The following is a 24,489-nucleotide window of genomic DNA, read 5'->3' as shown; positions in this document are numbered from 1 at the left end:
GCCGCCTCAGGCGAGCCGGGGGCGGGGCCAGGGCAGGCGGGAGAGCGGGCGGCCCCCCCACGTGCAGCCCCGCAGCCAATCCCGATCGCTGACGGGTGCGCGAGACACCGCCTCCGTTGCCACGGCGGCGCGGCGACTCGCCGGAGGGAGCGCCGCCCCGCGCCGCGGCCGGCAGCCATGAGCGCGGTGCTGGACGTGCTGTGGGAGGACAGAGATGTCCGCTTCGACATCTCCCCGCAGTGAGTGCCGTTGCCCTGCCCTCCCCTTACGGCAGGGCTTTCGGACCCGTCCGGGGTCTGCCAGTAGGCTGAGCGCTGTCTCTCAGTAGGCTGAGCGCGGCCGCCATTAGAGGCGCGGTGCATGCTGGGAGCCCTACCATTGTGGCGGCAGCGGGGGGGAGCGTGTTTTCCTGGCAGGGCGGGAAGGGTTTGTGTGGCCGTTGGGACCCAGGCGGGCTGGCTGGCGAGTTTTTGGTAGGTGGAGTCTAGTAACCGTTCCGATCTATAAAAGAAAAGAAAAAAAAAATACCTGGCGCTGAGAAGTAAAAGCAAACTTAAGGTGTGTGTCGGAGGGGACGGTACCAGTCACTGGTAAGAAGGACTCGGTGTCCGTGCCGCGGTTTTAGCAGCCTGGGCTCACGGGCACGGGCAGTGGCTGTGCAGCCTCTGAGGGGCCAGAGCTGAAGGGTTGTCACCTGCATCCTCGTGGAGGCAGTGCTTCCTCGCTCCTGTGGGCCTTGGCCGCTGGTGAGCTGTCAGCCTTATCGGAGACATAAAACTTCTGCTCTGGTTTCTCTGGCAAAACCTTGCATAGCTTTTGTAATATGGGGCTACAAGTTAGCAGCTGGTTGGTGATGATTTTGGGGGTGGAGGCTGAAAGTGTACTGTCATGCTCATCTCCCTCCTGCTTAGTTGACGCTACTGAGAACACCCCTTGTCCCTCAGACATGCTCCCTGCAGTAATTTTAGAAACATGAAATTGTATCTTGGATGTTTAAGGAGTTCTGTCTTACTTTCTTGTAGAATTGTCATGTAGACAGAGCCTGCTTCTGTATTTTCTTTAACGCTAACGTTACTATTCTTGCTACCTTCTGCCTAATATCTTTTGTGCTCTTGTGGTGTTGTATTGTTGAATCCATACCTAGTGTTTCAATCCTGATCTCCAGTAGTATCTCATGGAATTCCCCTCCTGATAACGCATTTTGTTTCTGTCATGCCAATACACTGAAGAGTTTTGTTTGCTTTACACAATACAATTAAAATACAGCAAAATTTCACACTGCAGTAGCTGTTATGTAATTAAGTGGTTAGACCAGTTAAATCAAGCAAAATAAAAAAAACCCCAAAAAACAAAAAAACCCACCAAACCACACCCTTTGTGGAAAATTTAGCAGAGCATTTGACATTACGGTATACATCTGATATTTCCTTTGCTGGCATCTATTCTTTCCTGAGCCTGGCTCTACTCCTTATGACCTAAAAGTACAGCAAGAGGCAACATACTCTATCCATTAAAAATGATGTGAATGCAACTTTTGTGCTTTTCCCTCCCATTTTCACACACTTTCTCGCTATTTTGGGGTATAGTTTGCTTGGTCACACTCGCTACATAATTCTTTATTTACTGTTATAATTTAATAATAAAGGTATTAATATTTTTCATATGCTACATGTAGTAATAGCAATTTCAGGTATATAATGTTGATTTGTGTGTATGTGTGCATATGTGGAATTTTCATTGTATGACACACTAAGCAAAAAAAGGAGAAAGGAAAGCGAAGTGGGGAAATAGAAATGGACTTCTTTTGGAGGATAAATGTAATCTATTTTTCATTAAGTAATTTTTTTCTTCCTTTTTTTTTTCTTTTAGGCAAATGAAAATGAGACCTGGAGAGGTCCTTATAGACTGCTTAGAGTCTGTTGAAGATACCAAAGGAAACAATGGAGACAGAGGTAACTGCATACTCAGGGAAATTGTAACCATTCTAATATTTAACCTGTGTAGGTTCATGAAAGCCCTGTCTGTTTTCCATTGAACTCGGTATCAATGGTCTGTTGCAGAAAATAGATCCTGCCTATTTCACAGATCTGAATCCCTTGGAGTCAGATCCTTGGAGTATTTTCAAATAGGATCTCTTGTTCAAAGTTATAGGAAGGTGATAATATTGTCTCAGAATTTGTTTAGAATTTAAAGCCTTGTAAGAATCATCCATTTATAAACACTGTGGTGATCTTTTGCTGTAATCCTGTTTAATGCTTAGTTTTTCCTAACCTGGTTTAAACTGAATCAGTAAGGAGTATATATATAGTGTGCAAGGGCATGAAGCTGCCAGCATGCTGAGATGACCCTTCCTGGGGCTGGATGTACTGCTTAACAGGGTACAGAATCGAAGAAATTTGCATGTGACATAAAGGGGTGAGGTTATTCTGAAGACAGCTGTGATAGTTAACTCACTGCCTTCCCCTTCTCCTCCCCAGAGCAGTTCTGCATTGATTGTGTCTCCGCATTTTTACCATAGGCAGGTGGATGTGAAATCAGTAACTGTTCTTGGTTTGTTTTTGAGGAATGCTGGTATATATTAGAGGTTGTTTCATTTGTTCCTTGCTGGATTTTCTCTCCTAGCATTCAAAAAAACCCCAAAAGTGTGTAGTGATTTTTCTGCTGGGGTGTGCTGTGCTTTTCTTCTTTTTCCTCTCAAGGGGAAGGAATATTCTGGTGCTTTAAAACTAGAGGTAAATATGTACCACAGAATGGAACATTTAATTGAATGGAAGTTGTTCAGATTGAAAATATCTACACTCTTTCTTTCCAGGTAGACTGCTTGTGACAAATTTGCGGATTATTTGGCGCTCACTGTCATTGCCCAGAGTCAATCTCTGTAAGTACCATCTCCTGTTAAACAACTGCAAATTTTATATTTCCTTTGTGGTGGCATGCTATTCTTTCACAATAGTATTGATTACAGTACAGAATAGTAAAGTATAGTTTTGTTGCTCTGTAAAGTCTGAAATAAACTGTTACTAATGAATCTATTTGTAATATAGAAACTGTTATAATAATTCATAGCAAAATATTAATATTCAATGTTAATTTCTCAGAACAGAAGTTGAAGAGTACTTCAGACATAGTTTTCATTTGGCCTATGTGGGATTCATTCATTTTTCTAGAAAGAAACAAAAGCTTTAGTTTCTTCACACCTTGCTTTACTTGTTGTTGACACCTCTATTCACATTCTGTGTTGTTCTACAGTTTTTATTCCCCACAAGTACCTGCCTTTCCAAATTTACTATTGTAAACCCTGAATAAGCTTCTAATTTTAACTGTATGAGTAGCTAGCAGGTCTGCTCATATTTAATTTAATTTGCTGAAGCAGCAGCAGGATGCACGCACTTTGTACCCGTATTATTTCCAGTGCTCAGTTCCCAATAGCCAGTCAATACTGAAAATCTGTATTCTGTTCCTAATGTATATAAACTTATGCCCTCTGCCTGCTTGCTCTTCTGCATTTGCTGTCTCATACATGCACACTCATACAAGTGTGTACACACACACTGCTACTTTCATATTTATTTATAAAATTCAAAAAAATGTTTGGTTGTGTATTTAAGTTTTAGAATAGACCTTTTCAGAGGAGATCACAAAAAACCTTAGGGAGTAATTCAGCCCTATAGAAGCTCAAGGAAGTCTAACCTATGGCTTTTAGAGTTTAAAATACTCTCTAGCTTTCAAGATAATGCATTATTTCTTCCACTAAGGGAATATATAGGCAAAACATAACATTTATTGGATACCATTTTTGACCATTGCTGTTTCTTTTAGTTCTATAAAATTTCTCATAAACAACCTAGGAAATAGTCTTTCTCTGGTATTTTCATAAGTATTAATTCCATAAAGACTGAAGATTCTTATCTGCATAACTGCTGCCACATCTGAGCTTTTGGAGAAGCAGAATATTCCCAAAGCAAATTCTGGTTCTCCACTGATTTTTTTTTTTTTTTTTTTTTTTTTCTTTGGAACCTGGCTGTGCTACTATTGGTATCAGTGGCAGGATTGTCATTGACATTGAAATTTAGCCCAGCACCATTTTAGTGCATCCATTTGTTTTAGGAAGAACAGCTGAGATTGTTTCTGGTTTTATTTTGTATCGGAGCACTACAGTAGAAGAGGCAAAGTGAAATTTATAACTGTTTTTTCCTCTTCTTTTTGTTTCTTCTCCACTTATACTTTCCATTTTGCTGCTTTTTTTTCTTTGTCGTCTCCTTAGCTTTTCTTCTACGAAGTATTATATCAATGTAGAAAGCTTTATTTATAAGGGTAAAATTTACTGGCAACATCATGATGAAACAGACCTTCTAGAGGCAACAGTCAAACGCTGAAACAAGGGAAATTCTGATTATACATTAGGAGAAAAATGTTCACAATGATGGCAGTCAAATAGTGGAACAGGTTCCCAGAGTGATTGTGGAATCTCCTTCTTTGGAGATATTCAAAATTCAATTGGACAGTACCCTGAGCAGCCAGATGGAGTTGGTCCTGCTTTGAGAAAAGCATTGGACCAGACAACCTTCTAAGGTCCTTTCCAGCTTAAATTAGTCTTTGATTTTATGATGAGGGCCCAGACCATTAATAACAACATGTAATTCTCACAAATAGCATCCAAAGGTGTGCTACAAAGTTCAATATTGAACTTTGTGATTTTGACTATTGTTTTTTCTTGTTCTCAAAACTATTCTTTTTTTTTCCTCTCCTAACGTTTAGCTGTTGGTTACAACTGCATTATAAATATAACTACGAGAACTGCCAACTCAGTAAGTTTCAAAAAATACTTTTTTAAATAATAAAAAAAGCTGTAATTCATTGTTTATACTTATTGTACTATATCGACAATAATCTGAAAGTTTACTTGCAAGAACAGCAATAGAATAGTAATGGAAGTTTAGTTTGTTGAGAGAGTTTTACATTTCTATAGGAGTGTGTTTTTAGTCAGTTTCGTAGGGCAGTAAAACTCATGTAATCACAGTGTTTGGTGATTCTTCTGCCCTCAAGGTAAGTGAAGCACATGTTGGTTCATTGTGTCTAAATTTAACAAAGGTCTAGAGAGGCACTAATTTTCTGCAAAAAAGCTCTCAAATGTGTGGCTTGAATTGCATGCAACTGTGAAACCATTTGTCTTGCAGCAGAGAACTAGCAGGGAGATCATGTGGGTTCCCCGGGCAGCCACATAGTAACAAAGCCAAAAATACTGTTTCAGTCATGGTATTGCACATGTATAGCAGGCAGGCTTCATTAGTTCTACTGTTGATGGAACTGCTAGTTTCTCACAAAAAACTGAGTTCAGTTGAAGACACCAGTAGATCAGTGGTAGAATCAGGATTATACCTTCAGATATACTATTTAGAACAAGAATTTAGAAAATCTGTCAAGACTTATTTATTGCCTGCACAGTCAAGCTACTATATTGTCAAAATGTTAAATTTCATTTTTTCCTTACAGAAATTACGAGGGCAGACAGAAGCTCTGTATATATTGACTAAATGTAACAATACACGGTTTGAGTTCATATTTACCAATGTTGTCCCTGGAAGTCCCAGACTCTTCACTTCTGTTATTGCTGTACACAGGTAGCATACTTCAAATAGTGTTTGTTCATTTACAAAATTCAGTGAATCAAATATGTGGGATTACTACTGCTGATGGACTGAGTATATAACTGCCCATATTTAACATTCAGAAAACTTTCCCAAAAGAGGAGAACACAATCTCTGGAAGGAAGGGAGAGAATGATCACAAATTCTAGTAGATAACTGTGCATAATGAAAATAAATGTGTATTAGTATCAGTCATTGATCACAGTTTATACACCTTGTGTGTATAGACTATCTGAACAAATAAAAGTACAAAAGAGCTAATTTCAGTGTGCATTTTCTGTCTAGAATTTCTGTTTATAATCATTACCATAATTTTGGACCATGTAATGGAAATAAAGAGTTAAATCCTGGTCAAAACTCTAATTGACTACAAAACAGTGGATGTTTCCCACCTAAAGATAAGTCATCTGAATGAATGTGTGCATAATATGTTACCATAGATTCCTATTTAAGAGCTATGGAATACTGACATACGTATATTGGATGTTTGTGACTTAACGGGCACTGAAAAACAAAAGATTCTTGATGTCCATACTATGTATAACATGGGAGCCAGAAGATTTATGCTTTGCAATAGAGGCTGGGACATGACTATCCTAAGGAAAAGAAAGAGATAGTATACACATGAACAATACAGAAGATCAAAACAGATGTCAAAAAAAACCCTTTAAGTTTAAAGATAACTTCATTAAGGAAAGCTGAAATATAATGGTGTATGTTGATGAAGTTTTAATAGTACTTCCATTTTTGTGCAACACGGTGATAAGAAAAGTTGAAAATATACAATATTTCATATTGGTGCTAAAACAAACAGTAAAGATAATAGAAAAACACTGAAATGGTAACGTGTATTTTTTATTTTTTTAAGAGCTTATGAAACTTCTAAAATGTATCGTGATCTGAAGCTGAGAAGTGCATTGATTCAAAACAAACAACTGAGATTATTACCACAAGAACAAATATATGATAAAATCAATGGAGTTTGGAATTTATCAAGTGACCAGGTATAGTAAAAAATGAGACTACGTTGACAACAGCAAAGGTAAAATGTCTTAGCTTCCATCTAGCAATTGTGCTACTATAGTTTTGTAACCTCAGAGGAATTACCCTTAATTCAGTTCATTAGTTGATGCATGCGGAGAAGCTGATCCCATATATTTGCTGCTCAGTACAACAAAGTCTCTTTTTGGCAACCTGAAGTCTACATGACTCTGCTACTATGCAAGGAACTAGATATACGGTTCCTGTTAAAAAGATATATTTATGAGTCTAAAGCTCTGTATCATCCTGAAAGACAATCATGTTGTTTCCAAAGTGCTCTGCTGAAGTGCTCTGTTTACATGCAGCTTTGACTACAGTATAAGACTATATTGTCTTTTATTTTGTCTCTCTATTTTGTCTTTCTATTACTGAAAATTGGAAATATTGGAATAGGAATCTGTGTCTTAAAACATGGAAAAATAAAGACTTTAAGGAAAAAACAGAAAACATTTCTATTATTTTACAGGGCATTAGTTGCAAGTATTTCCCAGAGCCATGAAACAAAATGGAAGCTGTTATTTCTGTCTGTGCAATTTTAGTCCAGAATGGAAATAGGATCCATCCTGACAAGCTAAAAAGTTCTTTGCTCTACATTCCCTTGGCACACATCTCCACAATTGCCTAAGTTTAACCCACATGCCATTATACTTACGCTATACACCAGTTCCAGATCTGTACAGTTAAGAACACTCTCAGATGCTTCATGTACTCCCATGAGGTCTGCTGTGCTGTGATTTGATCCTGCTTTGCTGCAGTAATAGGTACTCCCAGCTATTTTCATCACTTGGGTGCTGTATCCTTTAAAGACTGGATCTTGCTTCCTTGCAATCAGTAGAAGCATTTTGACTGGTTTTGGTGGGAAAGAATCAGGCTTTTCTCGAATTAAATATGAAGCTGTATCCTGCTTGTGTTTAAATGGATAGCAGTAATCATCATGTTTGGAAAAAAGACTCTATACTTCAAAGCAGTTCTAACGTACCTTTTCTTTAATAGGGAAATTTGGGAACGTTTTTTATTACTAATGTGAGAATAGTTTGGCATGCAAATATGAACGACAGCTTTAATGTCAGCATACCACATCTACAAATTGTAAGTATCTTAAAACAGCCATTTTCAAAATGAAATGGCATACATTCAGTCTTCAGTTAAAACTCCCGCCTCACCAAAATTAGTATTTCATGTCCCACAGTCAGGGAGGAATTTAGTCTTACCAGCATCAACCACAGGATAGATTATTTTTTTTCTGTCCAGATTAATTGGGGGCTTTCATGGGCAGGTACAGATGTTGAAAATGGCTTGTATTTCCAATTTTCAAACGATTTACTATTATGCTTCATGCCACCTACATACACTGGGATTAATGATCTGTGAACCTGATGTTCAGAAATGAACTGTTAACCACTGTTACCACTTCTGATAAAAAAACACTGTTCCCTGAGGTTCAGGGGTTCAGATTTGTAATGGTAAATGGGAGGGAATGCTGGTAGTCAAGCTTCCAGAACCAGTAATTTTAATTACTACAGTGTAAATAAAAATAGATAAAGCAGATTTTTATCAAGTAATTAAAAAATTTTTAACAAACAGTTTTTACCTCTTTACCATTAGCGTTCAATAAAAATAAGAGACTCAAAGTTTGGCTTGGCACTTGTGATAGAGAGTTCTCAGCAGGTAAGAAACTTTAATAGCCTTTTTTCTTTCGTTACGTTTTTATATATAATAGTTCTCTAATTTTGAAATGTTATAGGGCTACTTTTAAGGTACTTAGAGTGTTGCTGCTGTGTGGCCTTTTGAACACAATTTTTAAAAAGTCCTCTTTGCACCACTTAAAGGTCTGTATGTTAAGGTCAATATGGCTATTGTGAGTTATGGTTTCTCTAAGCGAAGCAACAATACGCCAGCATGACTAGTTAAAATAAAGCAAAATAACTGTTAAAAACAGTGTCTCCTGACAGATTATCTTCAGGATCTAATTACTTCTATACTTAAGAAAGACCACTATTTTTAATCTTTTTCACTTGTGTATGTGTTTTGCTGTAAGAGACAAAATTGTTTTTCTTCAATTTGACCTTAATCAGAAATGCCTTTAATGGTGATTTTTTTTTTTAAAGTTCAATTAACTAATTAACTTTATTTACTCTGTCTGAAAGGTTCTTTAATAACAACATCAAAATCTAACACACTAAACATTTGCTGAGTAGCTAGGAATAAATCATTACTATCACTTCTGAATTTCTCCCACCCTTGTTTGCCTTTGGTTTTCTGTGTAAGAAGTGTTCCCCATTTATATAATAGGCTAACAGTTGAAAGCTAATTTACCTCATAGAGAAACACTGTCATTGTTTTTATTTCACCCATAGTTTAAGTGGCAGAATGAAAATAAGATAATATCAAAATACAGATAATATTTTATCAGCAGACTGAAATTTGCTGTCATTAAACTGCAAATCCCTATCAAGGGGAAAAAGTTGTTTAAATAATAAGCAACACTAATAAATATATGTCTTCTTTTTTCTTTGTTCTATAGAGCGGAGGATATGTACTTGGTTTTAAAATAGACCCTGTGGAGAAACTACAGGAGGCAGTGAAAGAAATTAATTCACTTCACAGAGTTTATTCAGCTAACCCTATATTTGGAGTGGATTATGAAATGGAAGAAAAGGTACTCCACTCAGTTATTTTAAATTAGATACAATATTGTGTTAACAGCAGTAATAAAAATATATCAAACATATTTAGGTATGTGGATTTACTTACTTCAGTGTTTTAATTTGCAGCCTCAACCTCTTGAAGACCTAACAGTGGAGCAGGTTCAAGATGATGTGGAAATAGAATCTGATGAACATACAGATGCTTTTGTGGTAAGCTGCTTCACAGAAAACTAAAAAATAAAATAATTCTTGTTTGGTTACTCAAATGTAAGCAATGTACATCTGTAATTCTCTATTAAAAATAAACTACAACTGAACTTTCTGTATTTAAAACACACCTACATGCCTTTTTATTCAAAATCCTGATTACTACAGGAATTTGTTCTGTATATGGATTTTAACTTAAGAACAAACTATTATTCAAAATAAATAATAGTAGATATTTAAAGTAATAGTTGTATGTAGTTTCTCAACACATTAAGGTCAGGAATGGCTTGAAAACCAGCAGTACAATATAATCAAATACATTATATTAAAACAAGTCTTCCTTCTCTTGGAGCAGATTAATAGATGGTGATATCTGTATGCTCAACATTCATCTAAGATTCAAACTTGAAAGATTTTTAGAAAGGCAGCAATAATTTTGAGTCACTCCTGACAACCTTTGCACTCCTGAGAATACCAGTTTAGAAAACTGTATTAGTATCTGTCTCCCAGTATTTCAGGAAAATTTACTTTTAAATGCATTAGATTGCTCGGTGACCTTCTTTCTAGGAATTTCCAAATTTACTGTGCAACCCAATAACACCTGACTGCATGATTGACTGCACAGGTAGACTGCACATGTTTTCAAGTGCTAGCCTTGACGCATTGACAATTGACGTGTTTTCTTAATTCGTCTCTGAAATTTGGTAAATTAGCAGTGCTAGTCTATTTCCACCTTCTTTTCTTTCGCTGTCATTTACTGATGCAGATAAGATCTTGTCTCTTCCTTTCCCTCCTTTTTCCTCACTTTTTGCCTTTTTTTCTTTTCATTTTTGCACATTTTTATTCAGTCTTGAACATAGTTGAAGACCTGCTTTTTCCTTAAAGGTAGATTCTGTTTGCTCTGTTGGTGCCTTTGTAACCTGGATTAAATAACTGTGCTTTGCATATTCTAAAATAAAAACTGGAAGCTGTAAATGATTGGAAGGTGGTTGTTAGAGGAGACATAGATTGTCCAGGATGCAAGGAGTGGCCCCACACCAACATTCCATGACACTTGATGACTGCAGTGCTGTTCTGTAGAGTCTTGCATAGCTTGAGATCCAGCTGAATAGGAAAACGCCTTTTTTGCTGCCCCTCGCCAGTCCGTAGGGGCAGCTGAAGCAAGATCAGGCTCTTTTTGGTAAATATGAAGATCTAGAGCCTGCTGGTTCAGAGACTTCTAGAGCTGTAGATATTTTCAGAGATCTGATTTCCTGAAGAGTTTGAGCCTTAATTTCCATACACACAGAATGGGAAAGATTGCATCTCTTTCCCAGATCTCTGCCTGAGAGTAGGAAAATTTGGTTAATTTGTTCAGTTACTCTGTGTTCATTTCTTAGATTGAGTATGATGATAACTGAATTTTAATATTACTTACACATTTTAAGTTAGTTTTTGAAATTGAATAATAAATGCTGCTGCACATGAGGCAGAAAATGCTAGGATGCTGTCAGTTTGCCTTCATATTAACATTTTAATCCCTATAAAGTATTTGTCAGTGTAACAAATGTAATATGAAAATTTGACCATTTAAAAATCTCTGTTTATTATGATGGAAAATTCAAAGATTGGTATTCAACGAAAAATAACATAATCACCAACTCCTGTTAGAATCCTTTTGTAAATTATTTCAACATAGAAAAAACTCTGATCTTGTTTACAAAACAAAAATAAAAACCATAGAGACTGGTTTGTTGAAGAAAACTTACCAAATAGCTTTGACCTCAAGGAATTATTAGCAGATTTTTTTTTTAGACTTGTTTGGTTTTTTTTTTTCCCAAGGTTGTGAGTTCATTTTTTCTTTCTTTTGCAGGCTTACTTTGCTGATGAAAACAAGGTAAGAACATCTTTTTTCATACTACCAAATTTATGTTGTTAAAATGGGATAATAAAATTAAAAAGTACCTTCTGCTTTATTTTATTTTCTCTCATATCTCCTGCATTCCAAAAAGCAACATGATGGGGAGCCTGTTTTTTCAGAAGAACTAGGACTTGCAATAGAGAAGCTAAAGGACGGATTCACACTCCAGGGACTCTGGGAAGTAATGACCTGACTTAGATTGACACGCGTTTGTTTCCTAAGCAGGGAAAGCCTCTCAGTTCTTACTGGGCTTGTGAGATCTGTAGAAGATAATTTAGAAGTACCAGAATAGCGGAGAAAGAACATGCCAAAGCTAAAGAGCAGGCAAATATTAGATAATATGCCCTCAGGATGTGTCATAAAGGCAAGATTATTCAAAACCCTCGTATGTGTAAAAGCTTTGTATTTATTACATTGTTTCTGTAAGTAGTGGGAGGACAACCAATATCTAATATCTAATATATTCCAGCTGCTGCTGGAAGCCCCGCCCCCTGCAGGCAGTCACGTGTTCCACAAGCCCCGCCCTTCCTCTGGTAACAGGGTGTAAGCTTCTGAGAAGTCCCTCACCTCTGTCAGGCTATAAGGACCTGGAAGTCCCTCCCCACTACAGGCATGGCAGCTGCCATTTTATTTCAGCCACCATTATGTAAAATGGTCATACCCCGCGTTTTCATACTGCTCTGTGATTGGCTGGCTGCGGGTTTTCACACACTTGTACCCTAGGTTTTTTCAGGCGTGTGATTGGCAGGACCAGCCACCCCATCCTGCTCTCCCCAGGAGGTCGTCAGAGCAGGAGCCCCCCTCCCCTAACAACACAGGGCCCGCCATGGTGTTTCAGCCACCATTTTATGGCAGATAGCCACCTTTTTTTTTTTTTTTTTACAACTTCATGACCCATGTGTTTACATACTGCTCTGTGATTGGCTGCCAGGACCAGCCACCGCTTGCCATTTTACCTGGAAGTATGTCAGGAAAGGAAGCCTCCTCTCCCTACATACATGGAGACCACCATTTGAGATAGGGCGGTGTGCGGTATATAGTTTGATTGCTCAGTTTAAAGTATTCATGTATTTATACACGGTGATGTACTTTCCCATAATGATTATATCTAAATCAAATTTCCATAACTTGTTTAATGTTGTGCAACATAGAAATATCATCATATGCAGAACATTTTGTGTCTAGGCATATTGGCTGTGTCATTGCAGCGGTGCTGTTACTGATAATTTTGACAAAAAGCAATACTGTTCCAAATATTAGTTTTCATGTCTCATAATCTTGTTAAATGTTTATCACATATCATTCCAGGTATTTAACTGTAATCCAGATATCCTCATACAGGCTTTTTTGGTTTGTTTGGTTGTTGTTTTTTTGGTTTTTTTTTTTTTTGCTAGAGCACTTTTTTTAGGAATGATCTAGAAAAAAGTGCACACAAATAGATTCTGTGTCTGAGTCATTAGACCTTTATGATGTTATGTGTTAGAGAGAAATGAGTCATTTATTGTTTAAAGGAAGATGCAGCTGTTATGTTTTCTAGTGAGATAAGAACTCTGCGCTATTTTCTATAAGTGGAAAAAGTCAAATGAGCTCTCCTCTCAGCTGTTGTTTTAGCAGCTGACTGTTATAGTAAAGTAACTGTGGTGTGAATATAATTGTGGTGTTTGTAGAAAATCTTTCAAGGTGTATATTTTAATGAAATACTATCTACATTGAAAAGCAGTCACGATTTCAATACACTTTGATGATGTTATACCTCGTTGTAGATCTTGCATTCAAATAGTTGTGTTTTGTTCCTGTTTCCATTACATTCAAAGAACATTTTACTATATGGGTAAAAAGCATTCTCTATATGGGCAAAATACAGTCCTTCGTCAAAGTACATTAAAGAACTTAAATTTTCAAATTTGTTTTGGATCTGTATTACCACCTTTAATAAAAATCTAAATGTTCCCAGTCTAAATTGTGAAACCTTCCACATATGCATAATTTTTCTAAATTCTCATTCACTTTTCAAGCTACTTGTCTGATTTGGGGCTTTCTTAGTTTAAATTCTGATTTTTTTTTTCTTTTAGTTTTTTTTAAATTACACATCCATTAAATAATGTTAATATGGTGGATTACATGTTTTTCATTCTCTGTTCTACCTTTCCTATGTACTGTTTTCCGTTTAGTTTAACAGCAGTTAACACCATTTCTAGTACAGTTGAATTTAAAAGGATTGATAATGTCTACAGATTATCTGAAATGAAGAATGGTGTTTATTAAGGGGTGGTGGAGACTTTATTTTAAATTATTTTTGAAAGCAGAACTTTACCTGAATAATGTACATTTTATGTCTAAACAGTAGGGTTTTGTTTACAAATAAATACAAGCAAATGGATATTAAGAAGCAGCTCAAAATGAATTTCAAAGTCTTATTATCTGAAGAAATTGCAGATGTGATATGGGTATGTAAAAAAATGATCTTAGAGCACAGATAATTGATGCAAAGTTCTGGAGTTTTTTAATATCTTGATGACTGCAGCAATGAGATGTATTAAGCAACTCTGAAAAAATGAACAGTAGTTGCAGCTGACAACTCGGTTAATAATATTTCTATTTCAGAATATTTGGTACATGTATCTTTACAATCTTGCTCATAGCTGTCTCACTGAGGGTCAGATTCCACCGTCCTTACTCATGTCAAATAATTTCTTACACTGCACGTAATCTCATTGATTCAATGTGGAGAATGATGGTAAAACCTGACCGTAGTGACTAAAAGCAACAGTTGCTTCTTTCACTCTTTGACAGCTGTGAGAGCAACTCTTTTTTTCCAAACCATCCATCCTAAATTCCAACCTGTAAGAGTATGTACCTATATTTAGCTAGCGAGATTAAGTTCCAGAGGCTTCAGGCAAGGCAAAGCACATTGGTCTGCCTTTTTTACAGACCGACCTTTGGGCAGACAACAGCTAAAGCTTTCTGCTCCCTCCCCTTTCCCAAGTATTTGCGAAATGGATTCCCAAAGGGAACTCACTGAAGAGCTCAGACTTTACCAATCCACCCTTCTTCAGGATGGCCTTAAGGAACTCCTCGAAGAGAAAAAGTTTATAGATTGCTCTCTAAAAGCTGGTGACAGAAGCCTGCCTTGCCACAGATTGATTCTGTCGGCATGTAGCCCTTATTTTCGTGAGTATTTCTTATCCGAGCAAAATGAAGAGAAAAAGAAGGAGGTAGTTCTAGATAATGTTGACCCCAACATCCTGGATATGATTGTCAAATACCTTTATTCAGCAAGTATTGATCTTAATGATTCTAACGTGCAAGATATTTTTGCTTTGGCCAGTCGCTTTCAGATCCCTTCTGTATTCACTGTGTGCGTCTCCTATCTTCAGAAGAGGCTTGCTGTTGGTAACTGTCTGGCCATCCTTCGGTTAGGTGTTCTGCTTGATTGCCCACGACTTGCATTTTCTGCCCGTGATTTTGTTTCAGATCATTTTGTGCAGATCTGCAAAGAAGAGGACTTCATGCAGCTTGCCCCGCATGAACTTATCTCAGTTATTTCACCTGACAGCTTAAACGTAGAGAAGGAAGAACTGGTATTTGAAGCAGTAATGAGATGGGTCCGAACAGACAAGGAGAACAGAGTAAAGAGCCTGGGGGAAATTTTTGACTGCATACGTTTTCGTCTTATGCCAGAAAAATATTTCAAAGAACATGTGGAGAAGGATGATATAATTAAAAGCAACTCAGACCTTCAGAAAAAAGTAAAGATTATTAAGGATGCTTTTGCTGGAAAACTGCCTGACTCTGGCAAAAGTACAGAAAAGTCAACCAAAGGGGAGGTGAATGGCGATGTAGGAGATGAAGATTTACTGCCTGGCTACCTAAATGACCTTCCCAGACATGGCATGTTTGTCAAAGACCTAATTCTTCTGGTTAATGACACTGCTGCAGTAGCTTATGATCCTCTTGAAAACGAATGCTACCTAGCAGCCCTGGCAGAACAGATTCCCAGAAATCATTCCAGTATAGTCACCAAACAAAATCAGGTCTACATTGTTGGAGGACTGTATGTGGAAGAGGAGAACAAGGATCAGCCTTTCCAGTCATACTTCTTCCAGGTATAAGCTTTATAATTGTTGGTGCAATAATAGGTGCTTATAAGAGTTACTGAAAAGTATTCTGAGTCTCTGCAAGTGAGTTGGCTGGTCTGTCTGTGCAGTCGATGGAGAGAAGTATCTATAGAGAGCTATTCCTGTCTCAGAGATAAATGAAACCAAGGGACTTGCATCTTCTCTTTCAAGATCAAACCCCTGGTGAGATCTCAGAGAAGATTAAAAGGATTAGTATATAATATCTAGGCACTGGCTTTCATTGTTTAAGGCCCAGATTTTTCATGGTACAGATGCCTAAATTTAAGCCTAATAATATTTTTGTAAAATACCTTTTGTGAATTTCTGTTAACTTCCATGAAAGTTGAGTGCTTAGCTCCTCTAGATCTAATGAGATGTCTTTCTTTTTTTGTGTCTGAAATATTTTTATGACAACAGTAATGTGCATATTTTAAATGCCACTTTTGTCACTAAAATTCCAGAAGTCCTTTTGTCACATGTACATTTGAAAACCTAAAGACATTCTAAAATACATAATTTAGAGGTAGAAAGTTGTTTTCTTGGCAAATTGTCAATGTCAGTACACTAAATACCATGTTTCAACTGAGAGCGTAATTTTATATCTTTGCAAATCTGTATAAATATAAGGCTGATGAATACAAACTGTAACTTCCCCAACATATTTCAGAAAACTTAGCAAAAATACAATTTGGCATGCTTATACCATAAACTAATTCCGTTGGGTTTTTAGCTGCCTGGCTACATGCTTTGGGGGATATTTAAGCTATCTCATGATGAATTATGCAATATGCTGCTGGCCGTGTCCTGTCTTTAGGCACATTGGCCTAAAAGAGTGAAAGTAGGCCTGTTTCAATATGAAATAAAGCAGATAGATTGATAAGCAGTGATAGAATTTTAAAGCCTTCAGATATTAAAAAATGCAAATATTAAGTGTTTATAGGAGTATGGCCCATTGTGATTTCACACACAATGAAAGAGTTGGTTTCGGGCATTCGTTCTATCTATGAGAGGGAGGTCTTAGTTTGCTAGAGAGGGATTAGCACTGTTTGATTTCCTTATGCAGGTGTAAAACACTAATCACTGAAGTGCAGAACTTGTTACAGAAATATTCTTCTAATAGCAATACTGCATTGATGTCATCATGTATATAATCCAGAACTGAATAGTCTAAGTCTCAGGCTACTAGAAAGGGTCCTCTGAAAAACTGAACCTCAAGACTGATATTAAAAATTGATGATGTTTTCAGAATCCTACGTTATATGTCTACATCCAATTTTCTGAAATCCTGCTCTCTCGCTTGTCATCTTTAAGCTTGCTTGCTGCTACTACTGCCTATAGTTAAAATACTTGTCTGCATTATCCATGTGGCTGTTGTTCCCTCTAAAATGTTAATATGGTGCCAAACGGATTTTCACTTACTTCACCAGTGAAGCACCTGTTATCATTTTATGTATGTGGTAGCTAGCAACCCAGGAGAAAACAAGGCTGCCACTGGCTCAGAAATGCATGACTAGTTTCTGCCCTATCATCAGTAGATATGTCATCTTCAAGACTGAGTCACCAAGCATGCTGTGATCTGTGACGGGTACATCTTCTCCTCATTATGCCACCCAGATCCAGCTGCTGGGGCAATCCATGTCCACGAACTAAATTTCACTCTTGCAATAAAACCTCCTGTCCAGTAGGGGTGGTCTGTCAGACTTGGGAGGTGCATTTTGGCATGGAGACCTTGACTGTGGAACATACTTCTGGAAAAAGGCTGTCACTGCGCTAAACCCAGATCTGATTACTTTGACTGAACTTTCTCTTGCTTTCTGTCAGATGGCGTTACACTCATGCAAAGTCACATTTTACCCTCCGTTCCTGTACATCGTGAAGCAAATCTATATGCAATAGAAGAGAGAAAATACTCTTTCTGAATGTTAGAGAGCATTCAGGTTCAATTGTAAGAAGTTCTCAGATCAAAATAAAAATTAAGCACCACAGTTCTAAGAAAATAGTGTTTTATTTTGTTTGTTTGTTTTTTTCTTCTGTCCTTCTCCTGCTGCTTCTCCTTAGGTGTGTTCAGCATACTCAGTGTGAATTGAGACAGCCGTGGGAGTACGTCAGTAGGGATGACATCAATATTCTTGCCAGTGGAGCTGCACTGCCTGCCTTTTTTGCTTAAGAGTGAAGTCTTTATTCATTGTGCCTTCAGAGATCTCAGGAGCTTTTGAGGTTATTTGTGATGAAACAGCACCTCTTTTGCTCTAGGGATTGCAGAAGAAACGTCTGTGCCATTTGCCACGTAATACTTGCTGATCATTAAGAGGAATGGTGTGAGGATGTCTGGCATCTCTCATTGTAGCGATGAGGACAACCGGCTAAACGTATGGAATGGCCGGAGTGTCTGCTCCCTTCAGGCAGGGAGCCTGTTCTTTCCAACAGACCTCAGAGAGTGAGGGACCTTTAAACAAGGAAGAAGAGCTTAATAACGAGGCAAAGAAGCTCTGTGAGGATGCGTGAGGGTGAGCAGATGCAGAGAGCTGTGTGCCATTGACCCTGCTAGATCTCAGCACTACAAAGCATGGGTGGGTAGAAGTCATCATTAGCTGCACTGGGGAAAGGGTAGGTTGTTCAGGCAAGCAGAGGAGCTGTTGAGAGACACTGAGTACAGTTAGATTAATTTTGTGGAACAGTGTTTGTTGTGTGGATTTCTACTGTTTGCCTTTCCTAACACTTCCCGTTCTGATGCTCTTTCAGCTGGACAGCATCGCTGGTGAGTGGGTTGCCCTTCCTCCGCTGCCGTCGGCCAGGTGTCTCTTCGGGCTGGGAGAGTCAGACAACAAGATCTATGTAATTGCAGGCAAGGACCTTCGCACTGAGGAGTCTCTAGATTCAGTGTTGTGCTATGATCCTGTGTATGTTTAAAATTTCATTATGCCCACTGAGGACCTGTAAATAGCCCATTTGTTAGTTGAGAGAGCCTAACGGTGGTATTCTTCTTGTTCCAGGGCAATGAAATGGGGTGAGATCAAAAAACTACCCATCAAAGTATATGGCCATGCTACTATCTCAAACAATGGATTGATATATTGTCTGGGTGGAAAAACCGATGATAAGTGAGTCTCTAAGTCTTGTCATGACAATTTATAACATTATTTGGTTGATCCGTTATAGATGGTATGTCCTCACTCTCAGAAATCAGGGTTTCACTTTTTTTACATCTCTGGATTAAGGCTGCTGACAATTTGACAGAGGGAACACATTATGGTAGATAGGATATCTTTTTCATGATAAGGAAAAATTGCATATAAATTGTAATCCCAACTAGTTATTTTAATGACCGTACGTATTTCCAAGGCAAGTTTTACTTACATTGCAGACACATTAGCAATAGCTAGCTATAAGGACCCTCACTGAAAGTATTATTTCCTTCCAGATAGAAATACTTAGGTGCCATGGAATTACTGTGTCAGTTTTTCAAATTTTCTGACCTGGGATGCCTGTTATACCTTAATGGGTATAATATTAGGAAAATCAAAGTCTTCACTCACACTGAGCATGTGGTGGTAATTTTTCATTGTTTGTATAGGGGACAGTTAAGATACAAGCTTGTCAAATCAGCCAAAACAGCAGCATAATCTTTCTTTTACAACCTTTGTCATACATTCCTCCACAAACCCATCTGAATAGAATACGCTGGGAAAGGACGTTGTCTTTCTCCTGTAAGGCACAGTGAAATTGCTGCCCTGTGTAAGCAGCATGTAACATTTGATTTAGTTCTATGAATGTGATTAGTGCTTTGTAGACATGCAAAGATTCCCAGGTTAGATACAAGAAAAGATCTCATGGAGAGGAAAGAGGTGTTATACATAAACCCATACAATCCACCTCAACTAGGTCTCACTTGGAACAAGCCAAAAGTTCACTAGAAATGATCACAGGTTTTCTTTTTCCTCCCCAGGAAATGCACTAATAGACTATTTGTATACAATCCCAAGAAAGGAGACTGGAGAGACCTGGCTCCAATGAAAGTGGCTCGCTCGATGTTTGGAACAGCTATCCATAAGGGCAAGATTGTCATTGCAGGTGGTGTCACTGAAGATGGCCTTACTGCATCTGTTGAAGCGTTTGATCTGACCACCAATAAGTGAGTGCAATATTCAAGCTATTTTTAAGCAAGTGTTTTATCATCTAGGCTTTTAAGAGCTCTGAGAGAAGAGTCACAAGGGTGTTCTGGTGCCTGTACTCCCACTGAGGCACTTGGTCTACGTTCACGTCTTCAGCAACAACAGCAGCAGCAGCTTAAGGAGCCTGTATCTCTGGCATTTTTCCTGCCCCCACATGCATTTTCTATGCTAGCATAGCTACATTGCAGACATGATCAAAGAGCTCATGTAGCGAAAATAACTCATCCTCTAAGGTTTTGTTTTTTTTTTTAAAATCTGATTACTTTCCCGATTTAGTTGACCACAGAGCCACATAGACAGGTGTGCTGGCATAATAGGGGAGGAGTGGGAGAGATGGGCACGGGCCACGCAATCTAGTTGAAACAGCACTGGCATTAAATATGAAACCCCAGCAAGAGAAATCAGGTGCCTGAACAGGACTGCCTGAATGTCCTTCGGGTACGTGGCCTTGTGATGTCTTGCTGTTCACTTACCTTGTCACAGCAAATACCATTTACCACTAGTTAGTGACAGGCAGATAATTCTGCTTATTTATTTAATATGAAAACTCTAGAAAGACTTTCAATTTTAAGTGCATGCTCTGAAATACTATAAAGAAAAAGTAATGACAAAAGAGAGTGAGTCATACCTGGAATTAGCTCAATTTGGTCCAGATACTTTCCCATTTCTTCCTCACAGCCAGAATCTTTAGCAGTCAGCATCCCTCATATGTTTATGATTTTCCAGTTTATACCCTCTGTATCTGTGTCTTTCTACTCTTAATTTTCCTTTTTGTTACTTTGCCTTCCTACCATCTTATTTACAAACTTCCATTTAAAATAATATCAGTAAAGCTTTATTATGATTGCTCAAACTTATAAGTCATCCTGGATGCACCTTTATTTTATTAATAAGCACTTCTATTGTATAGAAACACATTTGGCTGTGCTGTCTTTGCTGACAGGTGGCATTGCAGCCATCAACCTCACAACAAAAGCTTTAACTTAAATGCATGCTATCCCAAAGAGACTTGCTTATAAAATTTAACAATACAGAATATGAATTATGCCAGAAGTCGTTCTCTGAGGGAACTTTGGACTTTACACTTTCTATAGAAAATAAAGATCATTTTGTTACCATGATGTTTGGCACGTTCTTCTATTCCTTTGTTCAGAAACACGTGCAGCTTGTGCTCTGAAAAATCTGCAGGCTCTTGTCTTGGTTTACTCTGTTTTGTAACAGTCAAGTCACACAAGCGAGAGAGACAAATTAGCCTATGCGTTTTGATGTTGTCATCATCCAGAAGTGGGATATCTGTTTGTTTTATATGTTCATAGGTGTGAATTGGCAGAAAATGTGAAATTATGCTAATGAGCTCCAGTGACTTTTTTTTTTTAAACTCAAATTATGATGTCAATGCCACTTGAAATGAATATGCATTTTGGAAACTATAGGGGAAAAATGAGAGTAGCTGGAGAGCAGTACATCTGTATAAAGCGTATTACTGATGATGGGACCAGGTGACCTGTAAGAAGTGGTCTCTGGGAAGAGATGATTACATCCTGATGTAATTCCATCGCTTAAGCCTTGCAGGAAGTCGGTGTGGGGATGGAGACACTGAAACTCACTGCTGATAAATCTCAGATTTTTTTCCTTTTACTAAACCATTCACTCAGGCGGTCCTTCGTACCTGAATTTATGTCACCCAGAGGTGTATTTTTTAGCACATTCAGTTTAGAATATTTCTCGTGTGTTTGTTTAACTTTGGTTTTTCTTTTCATCTTCAGGTGGGAGATTATGCCTGAATTTCCCCAAGAGAGAAGTTCCATCAGTTTAGTCACCTTAAGTGGAGCTTTGTATGCTATTGGAGGCTTTGCAATGATTCAGCTTGAATCTAAAGAATTTGCACCCAGTGAAGTCACTGACATATGGAAGTAAGTTTAATTTTAATCATGCTTTCCTGGTGGAAAGCCATATCTACAATCGAGGTTTGTAGACACTGGAGGGTAAAATAGTTTTCTGTTTAACTGTGGAAATGAACCATAGTACAGGTTGTAAAGCCGTTGTTGACAGATAGAAACGTTTGTCAGAAAGTACAAATAAACATGAGACTTGGATCTAATGACTACTGCCACCTACTAATAATTTGAACAGTCTGAGGCATGATCTTCAGATTCTTTTCCTCTTTAAAAGAGTAAGTTGCCATATCTCTTGGTGGGCTTAGCCTTGTAACTGTACCATAAAAACATTCTCTGTTTCATTACATTCTTACAGAGAAAAGCCTGTAGACACAGAGTATTCATGTGTTAACAGTCAAATGAGTAATTGTTCCAAGAGAATCAGAAATCCCTATCTATCTATCTCCTAGATTATTTTTTTTTTAATCTAAATCACGGTAGCAGTGATGAAACATCACATCTCTGCTGTGACTCTTCTGTTGCTAAGGTAAATTCAGGAGTTTTAACTGGCAGAAGGATAGGAAGGATTCCCAGAAAAAACAGCTTTATATGTAAGAATCTGAAGGAATTCAGAAGGGATACTTAAGACAAGGAGGAAGCTTTTATAGGAGTAATTAAAGTGTGACACAGGCCAGCAACAAGCTTTAGGGACCAGCAAAAGGACAACTGTGCAAGAACACCTTTCTGTTCTGGAGGAGAAAAGCAGCCTTTTGTGGCATCCTTCAGCACACGGTTGCTACAAGCGTTTGCAACATGTGGACTATCCTCCTCCTCACGCATGTGTGGTGAAGTATCAAACTAAACTTTTAAGAAGCTATGTTCTGACCTTGTTTTGTTAAATGCAGGTATGATGATGAAAAGAAGGAATGGATTGGCATACTGAAAGAGATCCGATATGCTACTGGAGCCTCCTGCCTGGCTACACGCTTAAACCTCTTCAAGTTATCCAAACTGTAAACAAAATGCTGGACAATGTGATATGGTGAGGGAGTTTCGATAGGCTCTTCTGGTTTTGTTGCATGAAAACGTCCCCAAATTGTACAGAGTTTTGTAGCAGCATACTAGTTATACTGTTACCTGTTAAACAGTTCATCTGTCTGTCCAAGTCTTAAGATATTTACTAGCTAACCAACAACAACTAAATTTCTGCCAATGTTTAAAATCCTGAGGAATTCTAATTAACATTGATTAGAATAAATGAAGATTTCAGAGAGAACTCCATTTTTCACTCTGTGAAATTGCCAATAAAGCTAGTTAGACTTCCTTACACTCAGACAATCCAGGATATTGGTGGCTTATCCTCCAAACAATGCCCATGAATTAAGTTAAATACAACTAGTAGGTTGCTAATTTTATTCTGACTGGCTGTTTGTACAGCCTGATTTCCCCCTTCAACAATGTATGTAAATCCTGCCTTCTTCAGCCATATTTTGAAAATATTTTCATTAGAGCCTTCTAAAACTAATTTAGCCTGGAATTGAAGTGCGTATTGAAAACAAAAGTGGCCTAAGAAATGCCAATCTCAGCCAAAGCTGTACTAGTAGCCAGATGTGAGGAAAGAGAGAGAAGTTCACGAGGTTAATAGTTCTACTGTTTCACCTACTATGTTTAGGCTTCTGGTACCAAGGATTTTCCACTTTTTTATGCTTTTATATTTATTTCCAAAGCAAATATTTTATGGAAGTTTTTCTCAGAGATCTGAGGCCATTAACAAGCATTCATGAAAAGTCCTAGAAGAGTTGATCATCGCCAAGTACCTCTGGCAGAGAGGACTTTTCCATCTAATAGCGTTGATGCATTTTGATGTTGAAACTTTTAACAATTAAAGTTTGTTTTTAAAACTACAAAAGTATCACTTGATGGTGTCTCTTTTAGTGATCAGCTCATCAGCACTATCACATCGACAGGACACAGATTTCTTAGTACAGCCTTTGCCCAAAACAGAGCACTCACTTTTCTTAAAGTAGAGCGTGCCCACCATTTTTATAGCGTATCTCCTCGAAGGATTTCTCCATTGAATAAAGAGAGTGTCTCAAATCTAAAGGATGTCATAAATCTAATGTAGCAAGAAAACTGGAAAAGAAGCCCACCACACCTGACTAAATTGACCCCTTGCATTGCCTTCCTAGGAGACAGAGGTAGACATACGGCAAAGGCACAGCCAACGTAGCTCATTTCGGTATGTTACTGTACACCGGTACTTAATCTGTGGGACATCTTTTTCTGTTTTCGCCTTTAGTGCCCAAATCTTCAGCTGTTCTTAGCATCTTTTCATTGGCTTCGGTTAAATCACTGGTTTACACCAGCCCATCTGCTCTAACACTTGCTGATTTAATTTAGAAAGAATGACTGCAAAGGATCAAAAGCAGCAGATTTTACTGAAATACTCTTATATTTTGCTTTTCTTAGATGCCCTTTCCGAATCAACTCATAGCAAGTTTTAATTCTCTTCCCATTGCGCATACTCGTAACTTTATCCATACAGAACTCGAAGATACCTGGCTTGGCACAGAGTGGCTGCCGGGTACCTGAGAAGCAGGGTTCAGCTCAAACACGACCACCCATGACTGACCGCTTCAGCTACAGCCACTGCCACCTTTCTTACGCTGCAGGGTTGCTACACGAAGGCCATCTGTACAGAAGCAGGGTCACGTAACAGCCCTCTGACTTGTAGCCCAACCTCTGAGATCCTAACCTATATTTATGATTGTTTTCTCCATTTTATACACAATACAATGTGCGTATCGTCTTTCTACGTGCTGTGCCTGCAATGACATTTCCTCAAAGCACTTGCCTTCTACGTCTTGGAGCCCTTGTC

At 38.1% G+C, this 24,489-nt stretch overlaps 1 protein-coding gene across 7 annotated transcripts; it reads left to right on the top strand.

Moving 5' to 3' along the window:
* The first annotated feature begins 129 nt into the window (after positions 1 to 129).
* On the top strand, positions 130 to 23,520 carry LOC309591818 (BBSome complex member BBS5). Of its 7 annotated transcripts, none has more exons than XM_082314632.1 (13): positions 130 to 239; positions 1,870 to 1,952; positions 2,813 to 2,878; positions 4,759 to 4,808; positions 5,494 to 5,621; positions 6,517 to 6,652; positions 7,683 to 7,778; positions 8,295 to 8,357; positions 9,214 to 9,348; positions 9,464 to 9,547; positions 11,397 to 11,420; positions 11,536 to 11,625; positions 14,919 to 15,126. In XM_082314632.1, the coding sequence occupies exons 1-13, from the start codon at positions 178 to 180 to the stop codon at positions 15,003 to 15,005; spliced, it is 1,104 nt and encodes a 367-aa protein (XP_082170758.1). In that variant the 5' UTR covers positions 130 to 177; the 3' UTR covers positions 15,006 to 15,126. The 7 variants fall into 7 exon arrangements, with proteins under 7 accessions (XP_082170758.1, XP_082170760.1, XP_082170759.1 ...); XM_082314633.1 differs by lacking the exon at positions 130 to 239 and adding an exon at positions 531 to 746; XM_082314634.1 differs by lacking the exon at positions 11,536 to 11,625.
* Positions 23,521 to 24,489: the final 969 nt, after the last annotated feature.

This window comes from Platalea leucorodia, assembly GCF_965183815.1.
Source record: "Platalea leucorodia genome assembly, chromosome: 5".
Lineage (NCBI taxonomy): Eukaryota > Metazoa > Chordata > Aves > Pelecaniformes > Threskiornithidae > Platalea > Platalea leucorodia.
This window is presented reverse-complemented; position numbering and strand designations above follow the sequence as displayed.